Source organism: Pteropus vampyrus, unplaced genomic scaffold, assembly GCF_000151845.1.
Source record: "Pteropus vampyrus isolate Shadow unplaced genomic scaffold, Pvam_2.0 Scaffold3, whole genome shotgun sequence".
Classification (NCBI taxonomy): domain Eukaryota; kingdom Metazoa; phylum Chordata; class Mammalia; order Chiroptera; family Pteropodidae; genus Pteropus; species Pteropus vampyrus.
In genome coordinates, this window is record NW_011888784.1 from 16,521,148 (window position 1) to 16,544,815 (window position 23,668).

A 23,668-nucleotide genomic window follows, 5' to 3' on the forward strand; every position below is an offset into this window, starting at 1 on the left:
AAAAAAAAGTCCATAAAATGCCATCCACATATAATATTCTGAAAAGTCTACTCATTTAAGAACACTTGGCAGAAGTAGATACTTTGATGAAAATAAAAATCATTAATGTTCAATCCACTGTGCAGATACTTTTGTTTGTGTTCAACAAGGCATGAGTATTATGCAGTTTCACTCATCTATTCATTCATTCAATAATGTTTATTGAGAGACTGCTATGTGCCAAGCACTGAGCCAAAGATATTAATAAGACATAAAGTTCATAGAGAGGGAAATTAATACTATATTAATTTATTATATTAATAAAATAATACTAATAAAACATGGTGATTTCAGTGACAGAAATATACATAGTACAGTATTATACCACTATGGCTTACCCTGTGCCAGTTTTCCAAGAAAAATTGAGATTGTTTATATTTACACATTTCACCACATACCAATGCATATACACAGTATTTGCTATCAGTGAATTAGGAAATGCTTCCCAATAACAAATACCTTATTTTAAATGCCAGGTTTATTGCTTTCATGTCCTACATTCCTCCCTTGGAGATTCCAGCTTATTCTACATTTTTACATTCTCTAGCTTTCTTCATATCTGTCAATAAATTAAGAATATTAAACTGTATATGTGTATCTGTATATATAATAATATAATTGTAATTGTCAAATAATTTCTTATGCAAACATTACATTCGGCACTCTTGTACCTCCCTGCTAGGTTGACGTGGTATATTGATATAGAAACACAAAATATCTCTAATCAACCTTTCAAGATAGACCAAAAGTTTTCAGTTTCATTCATTTTTTTTTCCCACAACTATCCAAATTAATATCTGGCCAACATCAAAAAGAAGGCAGGCAAAAAAATAAATTGCACAACATGCATCTCACTGTCCTTTCATTATACTAGATTTTCATTAGATGTGTTATTTTGTAGGAAAAAAATAAGTGAGTCACTTAATATTTTCCAAATGTTTTTCATTTTTTGAGACACTCTACTTCTATACCTTAAAAAGAAAGAAGTGACTTGGAAAGAATAGTAGGTTGAGAAAATGATGGTAAAGGGAAGATGGTATCTTTAGGAGGAAAGTGATAACAAGAGGACCTTAGGCAGCTTAATGAATTCATGCCTCACTAGGATAATGAGGAAACAAAAGGAAAAAAAGAGAAAACAGGAAAAAAAGGAATAAATAAGTTGAGGAAGAGTAAAGATGAGAAGAGAGAAAATATAGAGAAAAAACAAGCATGGATTTGGTAAATAGTTATGAAAACAGATTACTTTGTGCCTTTATTTGCTCTAGTCATAACTAGTTGATATACAGGATAAATCTTAGGGTGGTGGCCCCTTGCAGAGATGTATTTTCAAAATTGATGCTTGGTTTATCTTTTTAAAGAGTTTTTTTTATTAAAACCCTGGAGAAACCTGGAAGATCTAGGAAACCATCCACTTAATCATTTTAAGAGAGAGCAGTGTCGTTGCTGACTATATAGAACTCGCATATCCTCAAAGTACTAACTCTTGATTAAAAATTTTTTTTCCAGCTTTATTGAAATATAATAGACAATTAATTGCTCATATTTACATTGTACAATTTAATGAGTTTTTTTCAGTTATAGTTGGCATACAATAATATATTAGTTGCAGTTGTATGGCATAGCGATTAAAGATCTATATAATTCACAAAGTGATCCCCCACTAAATCTAGTACCCCCTTTCCCCCCCCACATATTTATTACAACATTATTAACTATTTTCCTTATGCTACACTTTGTATCTCCATGTCTATTTTGTAACTATCCATTTGTACTTTTTAATCCCTTTGCTCTTTTTCACCTCTCCCCCAACCTCCCTCCCATTTAGTAGCTCTCAAAATATTCTATCTATGAGTTTGTTTCTGTTTTTGTTGTTGTTTGTTTCATTTTTTAGATTCCACATGTATGTGAAATCATGCGGTATTTGTCTTTCTCTATCTGATTAACTTCATTCAGTGCAATACCCTCTGGGTCCATCAAGGCCATATCTTCTTTTATCCCCTTCCTTTTAGTCTGTATGTGTCGTTAATCTGAAGTTAATCTCATAGGCAACATATGTAGGGGTCTTATTTTCTTATCTATTCAGCCACCCTATCTTTTGTTTGGAGCACTTAATTCTTTTCCATTTGAGATACTTACTTGTTGATAGGAATGTAGTTGTTACCATTTTTTTTCTTTTTTTTTTTTTTGATATATGTGTGTTCTTCTTAAAAAAGTTCCTCCAACATTTCCTGTAATACTGGCTTGGTGGTGATAAATTCCTTTATTTTTGTCTGGGAAGCTTTTTATCTGTCCTTTGACTCTAAATGATAGCTTTGCCGAATAAGGTATTCTTGGTTGTAGATCCTGGGTTTTCATCACGCTGAATATTTTGTGCCAAACCCTTCTGTCCTGCATTGTTTCTTTTGAGAAATCAGCCACCAGTCTTATGGGTGCTCTCTTGTAGGTAACTAACTGCTTTTCTCTTGCTGAGAATCTCTTTAAGATTCTCCCTTTGTGTATAACCTTTGGCATTTTAATTATAATGTGACTTGGTGTGGACCACTTTGGAGTCATCTTTTTAGAGACACTCTGACCTTTCTGGTATGGTATGTCTTTTTCCTTCATTAGGTCAGAGAAGTTTTCCATCATTATTTCTTCAAATAGCTCTTCAACTTCTTGTTCCCCTTCAGGTACCCCAATGACCCAGATGTTTTACATTTAATTTTGTCCCATAGACTTCTTTAACTATTATTATAGTCTCGGCTTCTTCTTTCTTGCCATTTTGATTGGATGTCCTTGGCTTCTCCACCCTCTATATCGGTGGTTTGATCCTCTTCTTTATACACTCTGCTTATTCCCTCTAATATACTCTTCATCTTAGATAATGTGTTCATCTTTGACTGGTTTCCTTTTATAATTTCCATTTCCATTTTTATGTTTTTTATCTCTTTGTTAAAGTTCTCACTGAGTTCATCTATACTTCCCCTAAGTTCATTGAGCATCTTTATAACTAGCATTTTGAACTCTGCATCTGTTAGATTGTTTGACTCCATCCATTATCCCTGGATCTCTGTTCTGTCTATCATATGGTTTCTGCTTCTTTGTCTTCCCATTTTGGCTGCCTTTGTGTGTCTGTTTCTAAGTATCCTGGTCTTATTAGCATGGTTTTGTGTAGTAGGAGTCCAGTGGCACAGTCCTGAGAGAGATTCAGCTGGAGGCCAAGTTTAGCCCCAGCCTGTGCCTTTCTGGATCCACCTGTTAAGATTCAGCAAGCAACCCACAGATGCTATGCTTATTTGCCTCAAGAGGCCATGTCAGAAACTGTGGCCAGCTTCCTCCAGTGTGTGTCTTGGGGTTGGCTCAGTAAGGAGCACTGGATTCACTGACGATACAACTAAACGTGGCTTGGGTAGGGCCATGAGTTGGGGAAGGTGGAGTTTCAGGGAATCCTCCGGACGGAGAGACCTCTGTTATCCAGTTTGATGACATCTCAGCTGTGGAGGCATCGCATCCACACACTGGGAGAGGGGAAGGCTCAACAGAGGAACAATGGATGCTGCTGGCACTTGTGCTGGGGAAAAAGCCTCACCTCAGGCCCATGCTCCAACAACTTATTGTCCCCCCTGTAGTCCCTGGTGTCCCTCCAGCAGCCGACCGGCGCTGGTGCTCAGAGTGAGCAGGTCCATCACTGGGAAAGTCTAGTTGCAGACAGCCCCTTTGAGAGGCATCTGCAGCTACCGGCTGCTGTAGCCACTGTCCCACTCAGCCACTCAGGACCGGGCAGCCTCACGTCTTTGCCCCCGCTCTTACCTTCTACTGTCATAGGTTGACTAGTTATTTCTCTCCCTGGATATAGAGCTTCTGTTCCTCTAGATCCCAGGCAACTTTGCTTGCTGTTTGCTCCATGTTTCTGTCACAACTTTGATTTGGTCTCAAGAGGGATGAACAAAGCCTCTCTCATCTATGCCATTTTTAGTTGCCTCCTTAACTCTTAATTTGTTTTGTACTCCCACCCTTAATTCCTAATTCCTGTTTATCTCTAACTCCCATTGGTACTGCCCCTCATGTTCTGAATTATGGAATTTTTATCATTCCGTCTCTTCTCCACTCAGCACTATATTTTAAAGATTACTCTGTGCTGCTATAGTGTATATCTAATGCATTTCTTCTAATCATTTTACAGTCTTTCATGGTTGGTGACCTTCACATTTTACTTAACCAGTTTGCAAATGAATGGACACTTATGTCACCTGCAAAATTAAACTTCAACTTGGCAACAGAAAGTTAATTCTGGACCCCCAAAACAGAAGTTGCAGGCCTAGAAAAATGAACAGACCTCTAACTTCTTATAATGCAAGACCTATATGAACCACATTTAATAAAGATATGGGGTAAATAAATTTGGCCATTGATTTAAGTATTTTAATAACTTTGACAACTCTCTGCAAAGTTATTGTGTCCATTTTGAAAGTACAGTACTTAGAAAGCTCCCAGGCACCTCACATTTTTTTTTTTAAGGATTCAGAGACATTTTAAAATTATTAATTGACTATATCTCCTTAGTTTGTGCCTCTTCTGGAAAAGTAAAAAAAGTGCTTTCTAGAAGTTTCTCTATATTAGGTATAAGTACAATGCAAATAGATCTTGAATGAGAGGTCTAAATTGGAACTTTGGTTTGCGTGATACTAATATATTAATTAAGAGTCTAGGCAGGGTCAGCAAACTTTTTGCATAAAGGGAAAGATTGTAAATATTTTAGTCTTTACAGTCCATGCAGTCTCTATCACAATTACTGAAATCTGCCACTGCAAAGCAAAAGCAGCCATAGATAATAAGTAAGTGAACAGGGTAATTTCACTTTAAAAACATTTATTTATGAAAATAGGAAGTGAGCTGGATTTGGCTGGAGAGTCATAGTTTGTTGAACTCTGTTCTAGAATATGATTTTTTTCATATGGAGATTAAGTTATTTTGGAGTAGATGCATCTCAAGATGTGTGTCTATAGAAAATTGCCTTAGGTATTTTATTTTAAGTTTATTTTTAACTATATTTGACAAAATATTATGTTAGTTTCAGGTGTACGATGTAGTGATTCAACATTTATGTACCATACAGAGTTATCACCACAGTAAGTCTAGCAACCATCTGTCACCATATGTAGTTATTATGTTATTGACTCTATTCCCTATGCTGTAAGTTATATCCCTGTGACTTATTTTACATATGACAGTTAGTACTTCTTAATCGCCTTCCCCTTTTCCACTCGTCCCACCAACACCCTCCCCTCTGGCAACCATCAGTTTGTTCTCTGTATCTATGAGTTTGTGTCTGTTTTTTTGTTTGTTTTGTTTTTTTAGATTCCATATCTAAGTGAGATCATATGGTATTTGTCTTTCTCTGTCTGACTTATTTTACTTAACATAATACTCTCTAGGTTCATCCATGTCATTGCAAATGTCAAGCTTTCATTTTTTATGACTGAGTAATACCCATTGTATATATGTACCACATCTTCTTTATCCATTTATCAATGGACTGGTAGGTTACTTCCATGTCTTGGCTATTGTAAATAATGCTCAAATAAAATGAACATCAGGGAGCATATATCTTTTTGAATTATTGTTTGTCTTTTAGATAAAAACCCAGAAGTAGAATTGCTGGGTCGTATGGTAGTTCTGTTTTAAAATTTCTGTGGAGTCTCTGTACTGTTTTCCTTAGTGGTTGCACTAGTTTATAATCCCACCAATAGTGCAAGAGGCTTCCCTTTTCTTCACATCCTCGCCAACACTTGTTGTCTTTGATAATAGCCATTCTGAAGGGTGTGAGGTGATATCTCATTGTGGTTTTGGTTTGAATTTCCCCGATGATTACTAATGTTGAGGATCTTTTCATGTATCTTTTGGCCATTTGTATGTCTTCTGCCTTAGGTATTTTAAATCCTGTTTCTGCTTGAGATACATTGCAAAGAATGGACAGTGCCCTAATGTGAAAACAGCATCAGTTGATTAGAGATACTCATGATGTTTATTTCTCAGAAAGGGGAATATCTGAATGAATATCTAACTGAGAGGAGCAAAAGAGAAAAAAGATTAATAATTCTATCCATAAGATATTTTATTAGACTGCAAGTTATTTACTGTACTTCTCATATTTGGCATTTCTGTAACAATGGGCCCAAATGTTTTCTGACCCTGAATTCCAAGGAAAAGACACTGAGGCTTAAAAAAAAAAATCAAAGAACTCTTCTCTGTATGAACATCCAGTTTATTTCGAAAGACTAATGTAATTCTGTAGAGTATTCAGAAATCAGGGCATACGTACATATCAGTCTAAAATCTTAAGGGCTTTGTAATTCGCATCCAAGATTAAGAAATGATACACACTCAGAAATGGTGCTGGGCTGAAATCGGACTGTGTTGTAACCTTAATGCCGTTCTCTTCCTGTGTGACTTCAGACAAAAACCTGACTTTCCTGGCTTTCATTTCCTCATTCTCAGTGTAAAAAATTTCTTTTACATTTCTGTTCCTTAAAGACTTGCACTAAATTGTTAATACTATTTCTTGGGTATAAAAATGGCTATTGTTGCAAAGAGGGGCTTTAATTTTCTACATCATGTACTTCTCTATCATTTATGTATAAAATAACCATTTATATTATTATACATATACATATAATTATATATAATTATATATATATAATAATTCTATCCATAAGATATTTTATAATTATATGTAATTATATGTATAATGCATTATAAGTGTATTTTTTTAAAAAAGTATTTAAATTCTGGAATAACATGGATGTTGCAATAAAATTGGCATTAAACAAAAAATATTTCCAAAGTTAAACATTTTTTATGAATATAAGGTAAGATCAGGTTATCTGACCACATCAGTGGGAAGTTATGAGTATCATATATTTCAATTTTTCAACGAGTTTACTTAATTTGTCCTGAAACTATCTAGGTCAGTCTCTCTATCATTTGTAATAGTTCCTAGGTGCCATTCTTACAGTTTCTGCATTTATGTAGTACGTTATTACTTTATCATAAAGTTAGTTGATAATTCCTTAACTCTTTTTGCTGATGACCTTTTAAAACTGCATAATTAGAATAAGTTGTGGTTATTGTATTGGAATCTCTATCCCATGGGCCAACAAGGCATCGCATTAATTCTCTGCATCACCCACTCCATGTGCAGTGCCATCAGCACAAAGATATTATTCTTTGTAATTACATAAAGAAAGGGTCTATTTAGTGTTAACTGACCTTTCTGTGACTGATCAGCCTTTTCCACCAGTGAAGTAGAAATGTATATCATTAAAATGTGAGTAAATAGCAAACCTTCTAAATCTTAAACCATTCAAAGCAGGAGGTGCACATGAAGAGGAAATCGTTCGGTCTTTCACATAAAATGGTAAAAAGAGCAGCAGACTTTAAAAATATATTTTAAAATATTGACAAATTGAAATATAATTAAATTGTGATATAATTAAAATGTAATTAAATAATGCGTAGGAATATTTAACAAGGAAATAATATGCAAGTATGTTTCTGCTTAACAATCTTAAGCAATATTAGAGGATACATTATTAAACTCAAATATATGGTCAGGGTTAAAATTTAAAGTTTAATTAGTAATTTTAGGGAAATTATTACTGTGACTATCACTTAAGATATACATATAATTTAACCATTTAAAGCATGTGTTTTAAGTTGGAAAATTTATTGGGATATAGATTATACATGGCGCTGATTTTTACTTTCTTTTTCTTATAATATGATTTGTTTCTCTAATTATAACGAGTACTTTGAGGGGACATACAATTATATTGAAGGAAACTATCATCTGGAAATTTAATAGCTAATGTGAGTGGCATTTGTATAGTATTTCCTAAAGCCATTGAATAGTTATAAGGAGAAATGCTACAGTCAACATAGAGGTAATTATTCCTTTTTTTGGAACACAAACCCACATTCATCGACACTTTTAAATATTTAACAAGCATCAGGCTTGTTTCTAATGTTTCTAGGCCAGATTTCCCTTGCCAGGAACACGTACAGGGACCTGTATATGAAATATCTTCAAAATCTGTTTAAAAACTGACTCTTCCTTGAAACTTTGTTCATCATTTTCACTGAAACTGACTTCTCATGAAACTACGATTATTGTTTGGCTATATCTTTTATCCTTTTTCAGATGTAATGTATTCTGATGTAGTTTGCTTTGTGAATGCCTCAATTCTCTTATCTTATTGCAAGTTGCTTTGGCCCTGAAAATGTGTATTTTTTCATGCTGTTATCAGTAATTCCTGTTCAAATAAATACATTGAACAGACTCAAAAATAATAAGGAACAAGCAGGGTTAATACAAAGTATTCATAAATTCCCAATAAATCTTTTCTGAGTTCTAAGAAGCAATGTCATAGTGTCCATTCGTAAATTTTTAAGTAAATCAGCAGTAGCTAAATTGTAACCCCATCAGGGATCTAAGATAAATAGTTCTGTATGGAGTCATATATGTTCATGCTGATGGGGGTAGATACAGACAGTATTCCCCTGGACTCTGGCAGGGACAAGTTTAACTGGTCAGCTGGCATGTGGCAAGCTTTCATCAAACAGTGTCATAAAGCTACTATTTGACCACTCACAGTGTCTTCTGGCATGCTTTGTGTAAACAGGTTGCTCAATAAGTATTTTTTCATAAATTGGTGATTAGAGAGCATTTTGTCAAACACAATAATATGCAGAGTTTGAGGCATGTAACAATGTTGATACAGAGGACTGATTTGTTCAGTTAAAAATCAAGATTGTTCAAGACTAATTATCGGAGAACTCATGTTGGACTAGAGACTGGTTTCCATGGCAGCATAGACAAGGCAGTGAGTCCTGGGAGAGTTAAAACAGTTACTTGCTCCTTTGAGGCTTCAGGGTATCGACACATATCATTCTTACAGACTTTCTCCTTGGAAACACTGGGGATAACCTTCCTTTTCTGTAGTAGTCGGTGTATAGATTTTAATGGAGCAGCAATACAATAGTGCCTCTATGCACACAGTAGGTGATGTACTTAATAAAGTATATCTTTTCTCTGTCTCTTATATCATTAGAGAATTGGCACATATTTTAAGCATTTGTGTTTACCACACTAATTCCCATGAATCAAAGGGAATGCTTTTGAAGCGACAGTGTTCACAAAAAGACTTGGAACCTACATGTCTCATTTTTTTCTAAAGTCTACCCACTACACATTCTACGAATTAGTCTGATGCCTGCTTTAAAAACATCAAAGCATCCCTAAGTACAAAACTACCAATACAGTGCCCTAAACTGGCAGAGATGTGTCAAAGGCATATTCAGGGATTGTGGGGATTTAATGGTATAGTATCAATGGTGTAATGGGTGAGCATATGTACAGGATCACATGCTACTGAAACATTGGTACTTGGAATAAAGCATTGTTATAATGTGGCTACATTTCATTGTTTACATTGTTAATAATATCATAAAGTCAAGAGATAGCAGAACATGTAACACAATCTATGAAAATCTAATTCACAATAGGTAGCAATAGGTAACAATAACCTAGGTAACAATAAACTAGGTAACAATAACCTAGTAGTCTTAAAGGAGCCAAGAAAATATTTCTCTCTACTGACTCACCTAACTTCATTCAGATACATACTGCCCCGTGTGGCAGGACAACTTTTATTCCTGCCAAATAAAAGGGCTCTTCTAAGATTCAGGTCACTAATTATTTCTACAATGAAGACTTTTCTGACCCTGCTCCCCCACCTGGTAGAATCAATTCCACTTGATAGAATCAATAAGAATCACATCTTATCCTTTTTAATCCCTGGTGTAGCCATAGAGCTGGACCTATAGAGTAAACTTACTAAGAATTTGCTAAACAAATGATTAAATGAACAAATAAGTAAATGAAAGAAAAGCTAGATGTGAGGATGCTCTGGATTAAAATTGATCAATAAATACCAGCAATACAACTTTTTTTTTTTTTTTTGGTAATCTAGTAGGGAGTCAATTCCTTCCAACCATGAGACTAAAGTGAGTGTGGTGCAATTTGTGTAAGAACATGGACGTGGCAGCAGAGCCCTGGGGAGATGCAAGAAAGCAAGGAGCTGTCTATAGTAAACTATTAATAATAAAGAATCAGGAGATAACAAACAGATCATCAGAAAAGATCATCTGAGACAACTGTACAAAATCCTATCAGGATAGGACAGGTAGAATTAAAACTGGCTCAAAAATTGACAACTCTCTTATAATACATACTTGAAAGAAGGACCTAGCTAGCCTCTCTGCCTGGCAAACTATCCAAATGCCTGTATTAAAAGTAACTGAGGAAATAGATTTCCTTTCCATTCTTTTTCAAATGACTTTTCTGATATGGGCATTGTTGAATATGCACAAGAGAGAGGCAGAGGTGTGAGTATGGATAGATTTGCATAAGTGTGAATACAGATGATATATATTCATATTTAAGTGATATAATGATAATATTGTGTTGACACCTCTGAGTGAAAACTAATTAATTCAACTATTGAGATGATAATGATTTTTTTCTTAGTTAATACTAGAGTGAAAAAAACCACAGAAATTTCTTTTTAAAAAAAGTAACTGAGAGTATAGATGACACATTACTATAAATTTAGTCTTGGACACTAGGACTGATTTAATTACATTAAAGTATTTGTAAAAAGTTCTGTGGTTTTCTACACATACATGTATGATATAAATCTTTTAATTATAACCATCTTTCTGGACTGTTGAGATTAAGCTTTTTTCTTATAATTTGCTTTGGCATTAGTGCATTTTAAATTAAAAACAAACAAACAAACAACACCAGTGCAAATAGATGTAGACTTTCTCGAGGGTAAGTGTATCTGGCTGGACTTTCACAGGTCTCAGTGGGTAACATTACTCTGCTGCATTCAACGGACAGCAGTACTCTGCTGTAATACTCCAGAATTATATAGGTCTCAGTAAAGGTCTATGCACTTGGTCACTTGGCCTTGACAGTGAATGCATCAGGCCTAATTAAACATGAAATATGGAATCATACAGATCAAAAAACACGAGACTGGTTAGATGTGACCAGCATGCCCATATTGACTTACAATGAAAGGTAGCTTCACCTCTCTGGTAGTATGGTATCAGATAATATAAATGTGCTTCATTATAATAGGTGGTTATATCATCAATAGGTTTTTCCATAGAAGTAGGCAAATAAACTGTGAGGTTCTAAAGTACTAAATATATGCATTTCCTAACTGGTATTCTGTGTATTTATTCATTTACGTGAAACATGTGCACCCACTGATCTCAGCTCTGCTTTGCGCTGTACATCTTCAGGATGAACAAAATGATGGTCTCAGCCCTCATGGAACTTACTATCTAACTTTTGTTCTGCTCTTTATAAACATAATCTTTATTTCCTAATAAAATATTGGGATAAAAAGCTGTAATATTTCCCAAACATGAAAGTTTAACAAATAATTTAAGATAATAGAAGGAAAAATCATCAAGGTAAGTACTTTTTTACTAAATTCTAGATAACATGGAAGCTATTAACAGGTATTGACCATGTCTCTTCTCTTTACTAAGCCATATTTCCAATGTTTCATCATCTTGATAATCATTAATAATGAGAATTGAATAAATATTAATAAATCTGGCTTTGAGAAAATATTTAGGTCTCTGGTTAATTTAACACATATGGAAAATAAATAAATGCAGAATTTTCAAATTCTACTTTCTAATTATATATTTGTGTGATTTTTTACATAGAAATCTTTCCTGCAAGACCACAAATTCTTGAGGTTCATTATTATATCTCATACAGTAGTCACTAAATAAAAAGTTCTGAATAACTGAATGGAAATGAATGAATAAATGAATGAAATAATTTTGCAAATCAGCTCAGAGTGCAGTTATTTTAACCTGCGATGATTACAATCAAGTTTTTCTTAATGATTTTAGGAACAAAATACTTTTCAAGCTCACTTTTAGCCAAGACCTTAAATAGTAAGATTCTGCTGATAATATTCAGTGAGATTTGAATTTAAGAGCATGCAAAAGTCATCATCTTACTTACTAGTTTCTTCTTTCTTCTCACCCTTTTATTATATCGCCAACTCCATCTTTTGTGCCTTTACTAAATATCATCTACTACTATTCCCTTCTAAAATGTTCAGCTCTAGTAGTGGTAGCATTATTTCTCCTGGACATATTTCCACCAATACTTAGCATTCTCTCTTTGTTTCATTTGCATGTTATAATACTATTGGTTAAATTAAAGCAGTCAGAGTTGTGAGGTAGAACCACAGTTAAACATAAAAAAGATTTTTAGTGTCAGCAGAATACCATTACTTAAAATTAAAAAAACTTAAAACTTCATTGCACATCTGAAGGTCACTGACTTTCAGAAGTAGGTAGCGAATTAGCAACTCCTTCTATATATTCATTATTGGGAAATGATAATATAAAATACCATGACTGATATAACAATGTTTTGAAGATTCATTGGTAGAACTATACAATTTGGTTTCTTAGTATTTACTCTAATTATGTATATAAAATAAGAACTGGCGTGATACAGAAATTGAAAGTATATTTATTTGGAAATAAAACTGCATATTACACAGTGAGCAAAGCATAAAGTACCAAATATATCCCCAATTAAGTTCCATTAAATAGGTTTAATGCAAATCCCACCATTTTGGTAACACTCCTCTCAAATTCAACATTTATAGTAGCCATCTAGGTCTTGAAAGAAACGTAATTGAGAAGTGGAATATTGCAGGTATCAGTTATGCTTATGTCAAATCAAGCAAACAAACAAAAAACTCAAAACGATTCCTCTTTCTGCCTCCAGAACATTTATCAGAGTTCTAAATTGATCACTTGAGGATTAGATTTTAATATTAGTATTAAGATATCAATAAAAGTTATAACTATTTTTCAAAAATATTTCCACCAAATAAAAATATTCATAGATACTTTATCCTCCTACAAAAAGATAATTCTACATGACTTTAGGCAGGTTTACTAGATAAAAGTTTCTAATGTTTTAAATTAATGTGCCAGAATTAGAACAAGGACCTTTAAAATGGTTCTCGGTTCATCATTTTGGCTTTTTGGAGAATAGCTATGACATAGTATTAATCATTAGGCATCAATATGGATACCAGGCATTCATGAGAAATATGTTGTTGACTTTAATAAATCTTCAAGTGTGTAAATAAAAAATTATTTGTACAGGCAATTTTCTGCTGAATTACATTTCCTCTATGCACATTCTCATACCACAGTATATATTTTTAACAATTTATACTGAAGGTTTGATGTAATGGCAATCACATCTTTTAATTGCTTCACAATGCTTATTTTTATATCTAGTTATTTAATCATCATTATTATCATCATGACTAATCTGCATTGAAGTGTTTTGAAAATTTTTCACTGCTATAAATAATGTAATGAATAAAGCTTTTTGCTTAGAATAAATTCTCATAAGAGGAATTACTAGAGAAGCAGGTTTGAAAATATTTAAGGTAGTTGATAAATTCCATATTTTTGAAGGAGAGAGAAAATCTTCTGTGCTAGAAAGGTAAAAAGAATCAGCAACTAAACTGAATTCATATCCCTAATTTAAAATGACATGTAGCCCCCAATTTGACAATGGGTAATGTTGCAAAAGTTATATTTTAAGTGGTTTGTATTAGATTTAACATATATTTATTTAGCCATGGGAAGGTGTTACAAAGTTCTCAACTGCTCACAAAAGCAGATTTAACCTTTAATATAGCCGAAATATGTTAATAATAAATAATAGATCTCTCTGGATGCTTATAAGTGTTGATTTCCTTGAACCTTGTCTTTTACTCTTTCCCTCTCTCTGTTTTGGGTGTTTTGTGTGACTGTCACCACTCTGACCCTTTGTAAATAAGATTCTATGCTCCCAAATATCTTCTATCTACTCAAGTACTGGGGCTTAAAGAAAGGAAAAGGGGTGGGAAGCTGGAAGAAGGCTCCTAGGATGCTGAGTGGAGACTTCCAGGACTTCCTAAAATACTATCTAAGGAAGTCTGGAAAAGAGAGGAACAAAAGTTAGACTCTGATGAATCAATGTTCAAAAAAAACTGCATCAAGAAAGAAAATTATATATTAAATCCAAGGAGCATGTTGTTGTCAAAGAAAGCATTTTTTGGTTTTATTATTTTTCTACAATATATAATATAATATATTTAGATAATTCAAATGATGTAAAAATTCAAATTAAAATTAATTAAATATATGTATTTATCTTCTAGAAACTACAAGTTGTTTCATTAGAAGAAAATCTACGTTTAGCTCAAGAGTATCAGAAATTACAGACGACTTTCTTAACAGAAAAAGACAATTATTTCAATCTATATGATAAACAGTTATCACTTGATGCTTCAATTAGAGATAAGAAACAGGTAGGTTTCCTTATTTTTTTAAGAAAATAATGATTTACTTGAAATTATATTCTAAAAAGTAGTAAGTGTTCAGTCATTTGGTCTTCGATCTAATTGTGGTCCTTTATATGCCACCAAATAGCATGTTCTCTTTTTGTAACGTTTTTTGTATACTTTATTGACACTTTGAAATCTAATTTTTGAAAGGATATTTAAGAAATGAAAAAACTTAGTTTCTCATCCACTATTTTATACTAAGTTACTTTTAATTATTATGACCTGGAATACCAAATTTTATAGTTCATAGATTTGCGTATTTAATCATAGACTTTAAATTTCAATTGTATTTACAGGTAACTTTCTATGAGATACCTCTAAATCTTCCTCATGATGTATGGGCTTCAAATTTTGGTTACTATTTTCTTATTAAATATTGGGCTTAATTAGAAATTTGGAGAAATAGTTGACCATCTCTGGTTGCTGGATATCACTGGGAATTCTAATGTATTTTGTAAAATCTGCAGTAATAAAAGTGGAAAAGTAAAACACACAATATACCAGAATAAAAAAGGAAGGAGAAAGCTTTATTACTAGAATATTCAGATGTACCCACTTCCTCTCTATTCTTCTCCAGGCACTCATGGACAAGGAAAATTATTTCCCTTTGAATCTGTGTTTCTTCCCAGAATTTAAATTTAAAAATAGAGGCATATCATTTTTTAACAATTCATCTAGCCATAAAAATCAGTAGACTGCTTATGGATCCTTTCTCCTGTCATTGTCACCCAAATTACTGTACTATAAATTAAGAGCTTAGAATTCCAGTACAATATTTATCCCTCATTACTATGGAATATTAGGAAGACGGAAGGCCAACATTTGAGTGCAAGCTTTACCAATACTAGCTCAGTGATTTTGGCAAGTAATTAACCCTTTTCGACCTCAGTTTTCTCATCTGTAGAATAAGATCTACCTCAGAATAATATTGATAAGGAATAAAACAGATACATCCATAGTTACTTTGAAAATAAAGGGATACTATGCAACTGTAAGTAACTATTACATTCATCTGGTATGCTGCTTTTAAACTCCCCTATGCTCTTCATCCATCTCCTTTTTATGGGAGTTAATGCTCCTGAATATATTTGGAAAGAGAGTGTATATTTTTCTCTTAAAAATTTGTATTGAGGTTAGTAGCAAGATCATGGTAGATCAAGAAATAAATGTGTTTGGTAAAGAATCGAGAATACAACTATATAACAAAATCTTAGTGTCCTCAAACCATTGCGCAGGATTCAAAGAAATATAATATACATGTATATTAGGTATCTAATAGTGAAAAACTCATGCCTTTAATAGAGATTTCTACCATAGTATTTCCATAGTAAGAATGAAATTGTCTTGATGTCCTTTTTGGATTTAAAGCCAATTTGATTCACTATCCAAGGAGTGGAACCCTGGTGTGAACAGACAGTAGGGTTTTATGTTTGTGACGATCCCTCACACGAATCACTTTCAGCACACCTGTTTCAGGGAAACTTTCAGAGATTTATTTGTACCTCCAATCATTTTTCATTTCCATCCTTCAGCGATGGAGGTCATTAAGTGCAGGCTGCCCTTGTCAGTGTCATGTAGGATCAATTTGCTGCAATGGACAGAGAGGCCTTATTGATGCCGTTAAATCTGTCAGTGAGAAATCGTATGTCATTAGCTTCTAATGCCCTGCTTACAGGATGGAATTTGGCCATCAAAACTCAGGAAACCCTTTAATATTTTAGTCTATTTCCTTGATATTGTAGCATTGCCTATATATATATAGGTTTTTAGTCTTTTGACCAGTTTACTGTTAGGTACACAAAAGCACCATTCAGCCCCTGATTCCCTTATTGAATTACCTTGTCAGATAAAAAGAATTTCACTTTTAGGAATTTTGAGTATCTCTTTCCTGTTTTAGAATAATTTCCGTGCTTTTAACATGCATTCCTTTTGGCATGTTAAATAATTATATTTTAATTACTGTGCTTCTCAGGGAGTGTTATTCGCACTATACAAATTATACATTTTTGTACTTCCCTGTTTTTAGGCCAAGAGTAACAAAGAAAGCTTAATAGAGGAGTAAAACAAATTAAATATAAAATATAATAATGTTCTCTTTCTTAACACAATTTTACATACAGATGTCTCAAATGTTAAATGTTATAGTATGACTCTTGGTGGTCAAACTATGCTTCTTTTGAATGTGTTTCTTGGTACTTTCTGGTACTTTAAAAATTTGCAGTGATACATGTTTCCCCCTTTAAAAATCAGAAACAAACAAAAAAATGATTGTGCAAAATTCTTATTTGCCTTGTACATGGGTAATAATAGAATAGAATCCAGTCTAAAACTTCTCAGATCTCAAAATTTAGAATAACACTGAAGAGGAAAAAAATATCTGAAAACAGACTGTACATTAGTGTGAAAATAGACATTTTCATCATTTTAATTAAAAACTTTCAAAGGTACTTTTCATAATTTTTTTAAAAAATCTGTGAACATATTCATCAAATCACCATGTATTTGTTTTAACTGCTATATCAAGTTCTTCAGTCCTGCAAAGAAAGGTAAGCTAAATAAGTATACAAATGTTGATGTGTTCTGTTGACTGAAAACAAGATCCCTTCCAAAACAGGTTAAAATATATCTTTATTTCTTTTGTAAACCACTTGTAAACCTTAACTTTGCCTACTCCAATTCTTGGTACTTGCAAAATCGGGAATACAAATTATTACAGAATCAGTCAGTGCTTAACAAGCACTTATGTGAACCAAGTATCTCTGCTATGCAATTTATAAACATTATCTTTGTAATGTTCTTTGGTAATCTTGGGAAATTTTCCATCATCATCGTTTTATTATTATTATTATTATTATTATTATTATTATTAATCAGCAACAGCATCTCCAATATATGTTATGTAACTGAGATTGAGGGTGTCACAAGGTCATCCAAGTAGTGGGATACTGAGATGGGAATCAAACTCAGGACTTTCTTATATCCAACCTATTTCATAACCGTAACACTACCTCTCTACCATAACTTATTAAACAATCCTATACATGTCTTATCAGGTTTTATAAAGCACGTAAAAACCATATAAATTATGCTTTATGTCTCTAGTGTCCAACTGAATCAGATTCTTTGATTCACTAATTGTTTTTGTAATTTTATCTCACCGAAGCCATGATTTTCTGGTAGGGAAAGGACTACCTATTTAATTAGAAGCTATTTAATTTCCATAGGGATTATAGGTAGGTTTCACAACTCTAAAATTGTAAAGCTTTTGAACTAAGAGCTCCTTTAGAAATTTTACCTGTCTCTTTAAAAGTTTATTTTACAGATGAGGAACCTTAGGCCAGAGTGGCTCAGTGATTTATGGCATATACAGTTAATTAAAAGTTGGCCTAGGACACAGTTGTCTTAATTTAGTTTAAATATGCTCTCCAAAAGACTAGATGAGCATGTGCTGTGATATTTTTCAAAGGTTTGAGTAAGCCAATAGCTGAGAAGTATTAAGAGAAACTATTATGGATATGCTCAAATTGGAGCATATCTTTAAGCGACCTGGGCTTGTGAAGGACTCACGTAGGGACATGAATCAGGGGACTACTCTAGAGTTCTACAGGACACTTCTGGGCCTCACAGAATTCATACACAATTCATTTATTTAATTTTCGAGAAACTCTTAATCATCTGTTGTACTGACAAAGATATGATAAAGGGTACAGCAATATGCCACCTCATCTCAGCTTCCATGTTGAAGGCTGTGATCCCCAGAGTCCAAGGGATTCTTCCCTGGAATAGAGCACAGAATCAGAGCCCAACAATATCCTCTCTTCACCTGACCAAGGAAAGAATCGTGAATTTTTGCTATTTAATCTGCACCACTCAGGTCTCAATGTACACAGTTTCCATCTTAGATTCTCAAAAATATTGTATTATCCATAGGTTTCATTTGTGCATTTTTCTCTCTCCTCTTTCAGTTTCCAAACATGAATTTCCTTTAATACTCACTTTATATTGATTGATCTGGTGAGGCAAAGTAAATTCTAGCAATAAACAAAATTCTTTTCCTAAAGAACTATGAAAACTGTTTTAGTTTTCATTTATATGAGGGTTTTTATAAGTATCGTATTGCTTGTTATCTTGCATATGTTAAAATTAAGCTTCAAGTGGTGATTTTGTGTGGTTGTGTCAATATAGATAGAAATTTATTTCTTTGCTAGGAAAACCATAATTTTTAAAATAGTTTTTGCCTACGACAGCTACTTAAAGACCCTGTCAATATCTCTGCATTTCTTTCTTAGCACACACACACATTTGTTCTAAAGGAGTTACCACACATCATAGACAGATAAGCTCCCATTAAATTACTACTGTCCTCTTTCTCTGGTGTACTTATATATAAATATTTACATGCAAATTAATATATATATGGATATATATATATATATAATCATAAAATCAGTGATTCACCACCAAGGGCTATTTTGTCTCCAAAGGATATCTGGATATCAAGTAATGCGTGGAGACATTTTTGGTTATCACACCTGCGTGTGGTTGAGATTGGGAGGGGTGCTCCTGGTACATAATGGGTAGAGTCCAGGGATGCTGCTAAAAATACTACAATGCACAGGACAGCCCTCTCACATACACATACCAAAAAATTTTTCAGTCCTAAATGTCAGCAGAGCTAAGGTTAAGAAACCTTAATATATATAAAGAAATTAAACATAGGGAGATAGATACATATATACATGTTTGACTTACATGCATATATACATATATATGGCACACTGTATCCTATATCTCCTTTTTAAAGACTTAAACTTCATTTGCATATTAAAGATTCTGAGATAATCTATTTTAAGAATACTGTTAACTCTATTAATCCTGAATTTCCTTATGTCCCTGGAACCCTCTCTTAAGATATCTATTTAAAACTAACAGACTTAGTATTTAGTGGCTTAAACCTTGGAAAATATTATTCTACATAGAATAGGAGAAATTTTCATGTTACAAATTAACATTCTGGAAATTTTCCTTACATATAACTTTAATAACAAAGAAGTAAATAAAGTGTTCTTTATATTACCTGTAAATTTCTAGAAAAACAGAATATTTTCAAATAAATAGGTTATGTTCTTTAGAATCCATACAGATTCAGAACCCTGACTTTTTAAATGCCATACTATAGCTATAAAATGAAATAGTAGTTTTTATCACTCAAAAACCATTTAAAGATTACAATAAACCTAGTAAAATGTTCATTGTATGCACCTCCTATGATATGTATATTTTCTACTTAGGCTTGTCTAATGCATGACTTACAACTGCAGTTGATTTGCAATTCAGTGAGAGAATCAGTATAATGATTTTTTTAGTTTTGAACTACACATATACATCACAATGACATAAACATTTGGGAAAACTGATCCTGTAATCATCTTTCCCTTAATCTACAGAGCTATATCCTGTAATCACTTATTAACAAAAATATTAATGTGGAAAATGCATATTAATGTACTAAATGTTTTCTTTAGGTCATTTGTTCATTCTTTGGAATTTTATTTTTCATAAAGGTGGAGAGGAATATCTATGGAAAATTTAATCCCTCCGAGCCTCTGAAAAATAGGAATATTAATGTCTCCCTAGCAGGATTGTAAAAATATATGGTAATATTTAACATTTATAAAGCACTTACTTACTGTGTGCTAGGCACTTTGAAAGCTTTTATATGTAATCTTATTTAATTTCCTCAACAACCCCATGGAACATAAAATTATACTTTAAATACAAAGCATCTAGATTAGTTTTCTCATAAACTGTATATTTTGGATATAGAGGATATGACTATTGATATCATCATCTTTTTTCTCATTTTTCCTTTTTTTAAATTAATTTGTCTTTTAATTTTTATTATGGTGACATTGGTTAATGAAATCCAGTAACTCTCAGGTGTACAATTCAATAGTAAGGCATACATATATTGCATTGTGTATTCACTGCCCATAGTTAGATTTCTTTTTGTCACCACATATTTGACCCTGCTCCCCTCCCCCCAACCTTCTGGTAAATTATCATTGTCTTCTAAATAAATATATGTCCTTTGCTTCTTGTACCAAATCTTGGTGTGGCTATGCTAATGTAAAATATCTTCTAGTCTATAATAAAGTATTAAATAGTTGATGCAGTGTGAGAATATGGGGTGAATTATGGGGAAAGAGGACAGAAGTATAGGGTAGCAGTGACATTATGATAATCAGTTAGAAAAGCATGAAGGTGCTGAAGGAATAGAGCAATAGGCCAACAACTCATTGGCCAGATACAGCTGACAGAAGGTTACAGAATAGGAAATTACATATATACACACATATATGAGAAGGCATGAGGGAGAGACTTAGCTATGACACATAGATTAGTTAGAGTTATATCCAAATCTGATACTAAAAAAAACGCCAATTAGGACATATGTATTTATAAAAAGATCCCATTCACAACAGCTATAACAACCAAAAACTTCCTAGAAATAACCCTAACATGAAATATGTTGTTAGAATCTTCATGAAGAAATCTATAAAATTTTGAAAAAGTTGGAGATGACAATAAAAACAACACATGCCATAACAATACTCAATATTTTAATTTGGTGGAATATGGCATCCTCACATCGCAATTTTAAAGCAATTCCAAAGAATACACAATTACTTCAGTTACGACACTAAACGGGATTTTATTTATATCCTTATGTCCAGAGAACGTATTTTGTACAAAGTGAAATGTGCTCTATTTATCCACATACTGTGTGTACCTGTATAAACATGACTTTCCTACTGAGGAAGGAGTTGCTCAGTTTTTTGAGGTTCTTCACTAATTTACTACACAAGTTCACAAGTCATCTTTATTCTGTTTTCTTGAAATAGACCTGAGTAAATCAACACTACCTCAAAAATATATAAACATTTTACCTGTTAAATCTGACCCTTTAAGTATTTGTTAATAAGTGACTACAGAAAAATATTATGGATTGATAGGAATTAAATTTCTTTTCCTTTTGTCAGCTGAAGGGTAACTCTTACAGCCTTTCTATCAAAGTAATACTGAATATGACAGACTTCCTTTTTTTAAATGTTGTATTATTCAATCATAAATCATTGCCTAAAAAATAAAAGGTACACACACAGACAACACATTATCTGAGAAAAGGAAAGATAATAATGCACTGAATAATATAGTTTTAGAATTTTGTGAAGTTGTGTCAGATGTAAAATCATTTTAAAATTATTTCCTTTTTTGCTGGTAATTGGAATTGTATGGTCTTTCAAGGAAAAAGTTCTCATTTTAAAGAAAGATATATTCAATGTACTCATAGGTTATTGAGAAAAGTATATGAAACAAAGCTGCTATCTGCATGATGTACACAGAAAGAGAGCAAAAATGTTATCTGTAAAAGCAGAAAAGAATTGGGCTTGCTTGACTTTTTGTATCAAGCATGCTACAGCAATCTTTTGATTCTAATATGAAACTATAGTAAGGATCATTGCACTAATGCATGAGGATTTGTGATAATGTTGCAGAAATTTTACTGTCAAAACTGAACTGCAGTGTAATGACTTTTGTTATCATGGTTTCTAATAACTATTCAGCATGAATTGACCCTACATATGTTTTGCTGCAATAATGTGTCAGTTACTCCAAAAGCTAAAAAGGAAATAAAAAAACAGTCAACATAGTACTATGTATGACTTCATGACAACCTTTTTTCATTCTTACTATTAATATCATTAAGGCAATTATAGCAAAGACACTATGCAAACTATAGGATCTCATGAAAACAAAAGCTTAGACACATTGTGACAGTTCTGGCAAAGTACAAGTACAAAGTACTGTACAAGAAAACGTGTTCTTTTCCATTCACCCTGGGCACTAGTCACAGATTGGTGGTCCCTTACTACCTCTGAGTCAGCTACTCTGTGCTGTTGGGAGCCTTTGATATGATTTTCTTCTCTCTACAATATGTTAGTTTCTTCTCCCTTTTTATGAGATAACTCTATATCTTCACATCTCTTCTCCTTCATTGCAGTATGTATTCACTTTAGCATCTCATCATTGAAGTGTAAGAGAAAATAAAATAGTTATTATAACATACCTCTTATGTGGCAGTTACCATGCTATGCATTTACAACAGGTATAAAGTATTGAATGCTGCAGCCACCATATCATAAATTGTTACAAATATCATTCATTATTCTTATATGATTATTGTTTAATTTATAAAAACCCTATTAAACAACTGGGAATATTAGGGATCATCCTAATGACCTCATTTTTAGCTTAATAATCTCTGTAAAGATCCTATTTTAATTACAGTCACATTCCAAGGTCCTGAGGACTTCAACATATGAAGCTGGGGGAAAGGGACACAATAAAACCCATAACAGGTGCTTTGTTGTAACTCGAGGCCACACTGTAAATGGGAACGAGTGAGTGTTGGGATTCAAACCCAGGCCCTTTGGACTCAACACTATGGACTTTCTGCTACTTCACAGATTCTCTTGTATTCTTTTTTTCTATCCTGCCCAATCTATTATCCATATTGGTATATGTATCATTGTCTCTCTTTAAATGTAAAAGTATTTCAATTATACATACTTTGTAACACACCTGTGATACTGGACATGAGTATGACAAAGCAGTGCCTATCAATGAAATACTTTTTGATGGAGAGATTTTGTAGTTTTACACAGGACATGACAGATATTTGTGTTTCAATTAATGGTCAGAGATCGAAGCAGAAAGGTACCTTCCCACTAAAGGACTTTTAAAATTCCCCTCCCATTGCCTTAGACTGCAGAACATGTATTTGCCAAAGCGGATGATCCTAACCCAATAGGGAATGCAACAGAAATTAGGCTGAAGACACAGGGCATACATGTTAAAAAAAAGAGGAAGAGAGAGAGCAGTAGTTCTAGGCAGCAGTCAGCATTTAGCAAAGAATAAAGAGGGAAGAAAAGCTTTTTGCGGAAATTTAATGATAGGCCACCAAGCTTGAGATTCTGAGAAACACGGTAGCATGACTAGAGTTTAAAAACTCTGTTTTTAAAATATTTCAGCTACACACACACACACACACACACACACACACACAC

General features: G+C 33.1%; 1 protein-coding gene across 1 annotated transcript in view; it reads left to right on the forward strand.

Moving 5' to 3' along the window:
* The window catches only part of CCDC178 (coiled-coil domain containing 178), a 359,971-nt gene that overhangs the window by 220,195 nt on the left and 116,108 nt on the right, over positions 1 to 23,668 (forward strand). The window contains exon 18 of the mRNA XM_011362530.2: positions 14,352 to 14,501. Within this exon, the coding sequence (XP_011360832.1) occupies positions 14,352 to 14,501 (150 nt within the window). The remainder of the gene's footprint in view (positions 1 to 14,351; positions 14,502 to 23,668) is intronic.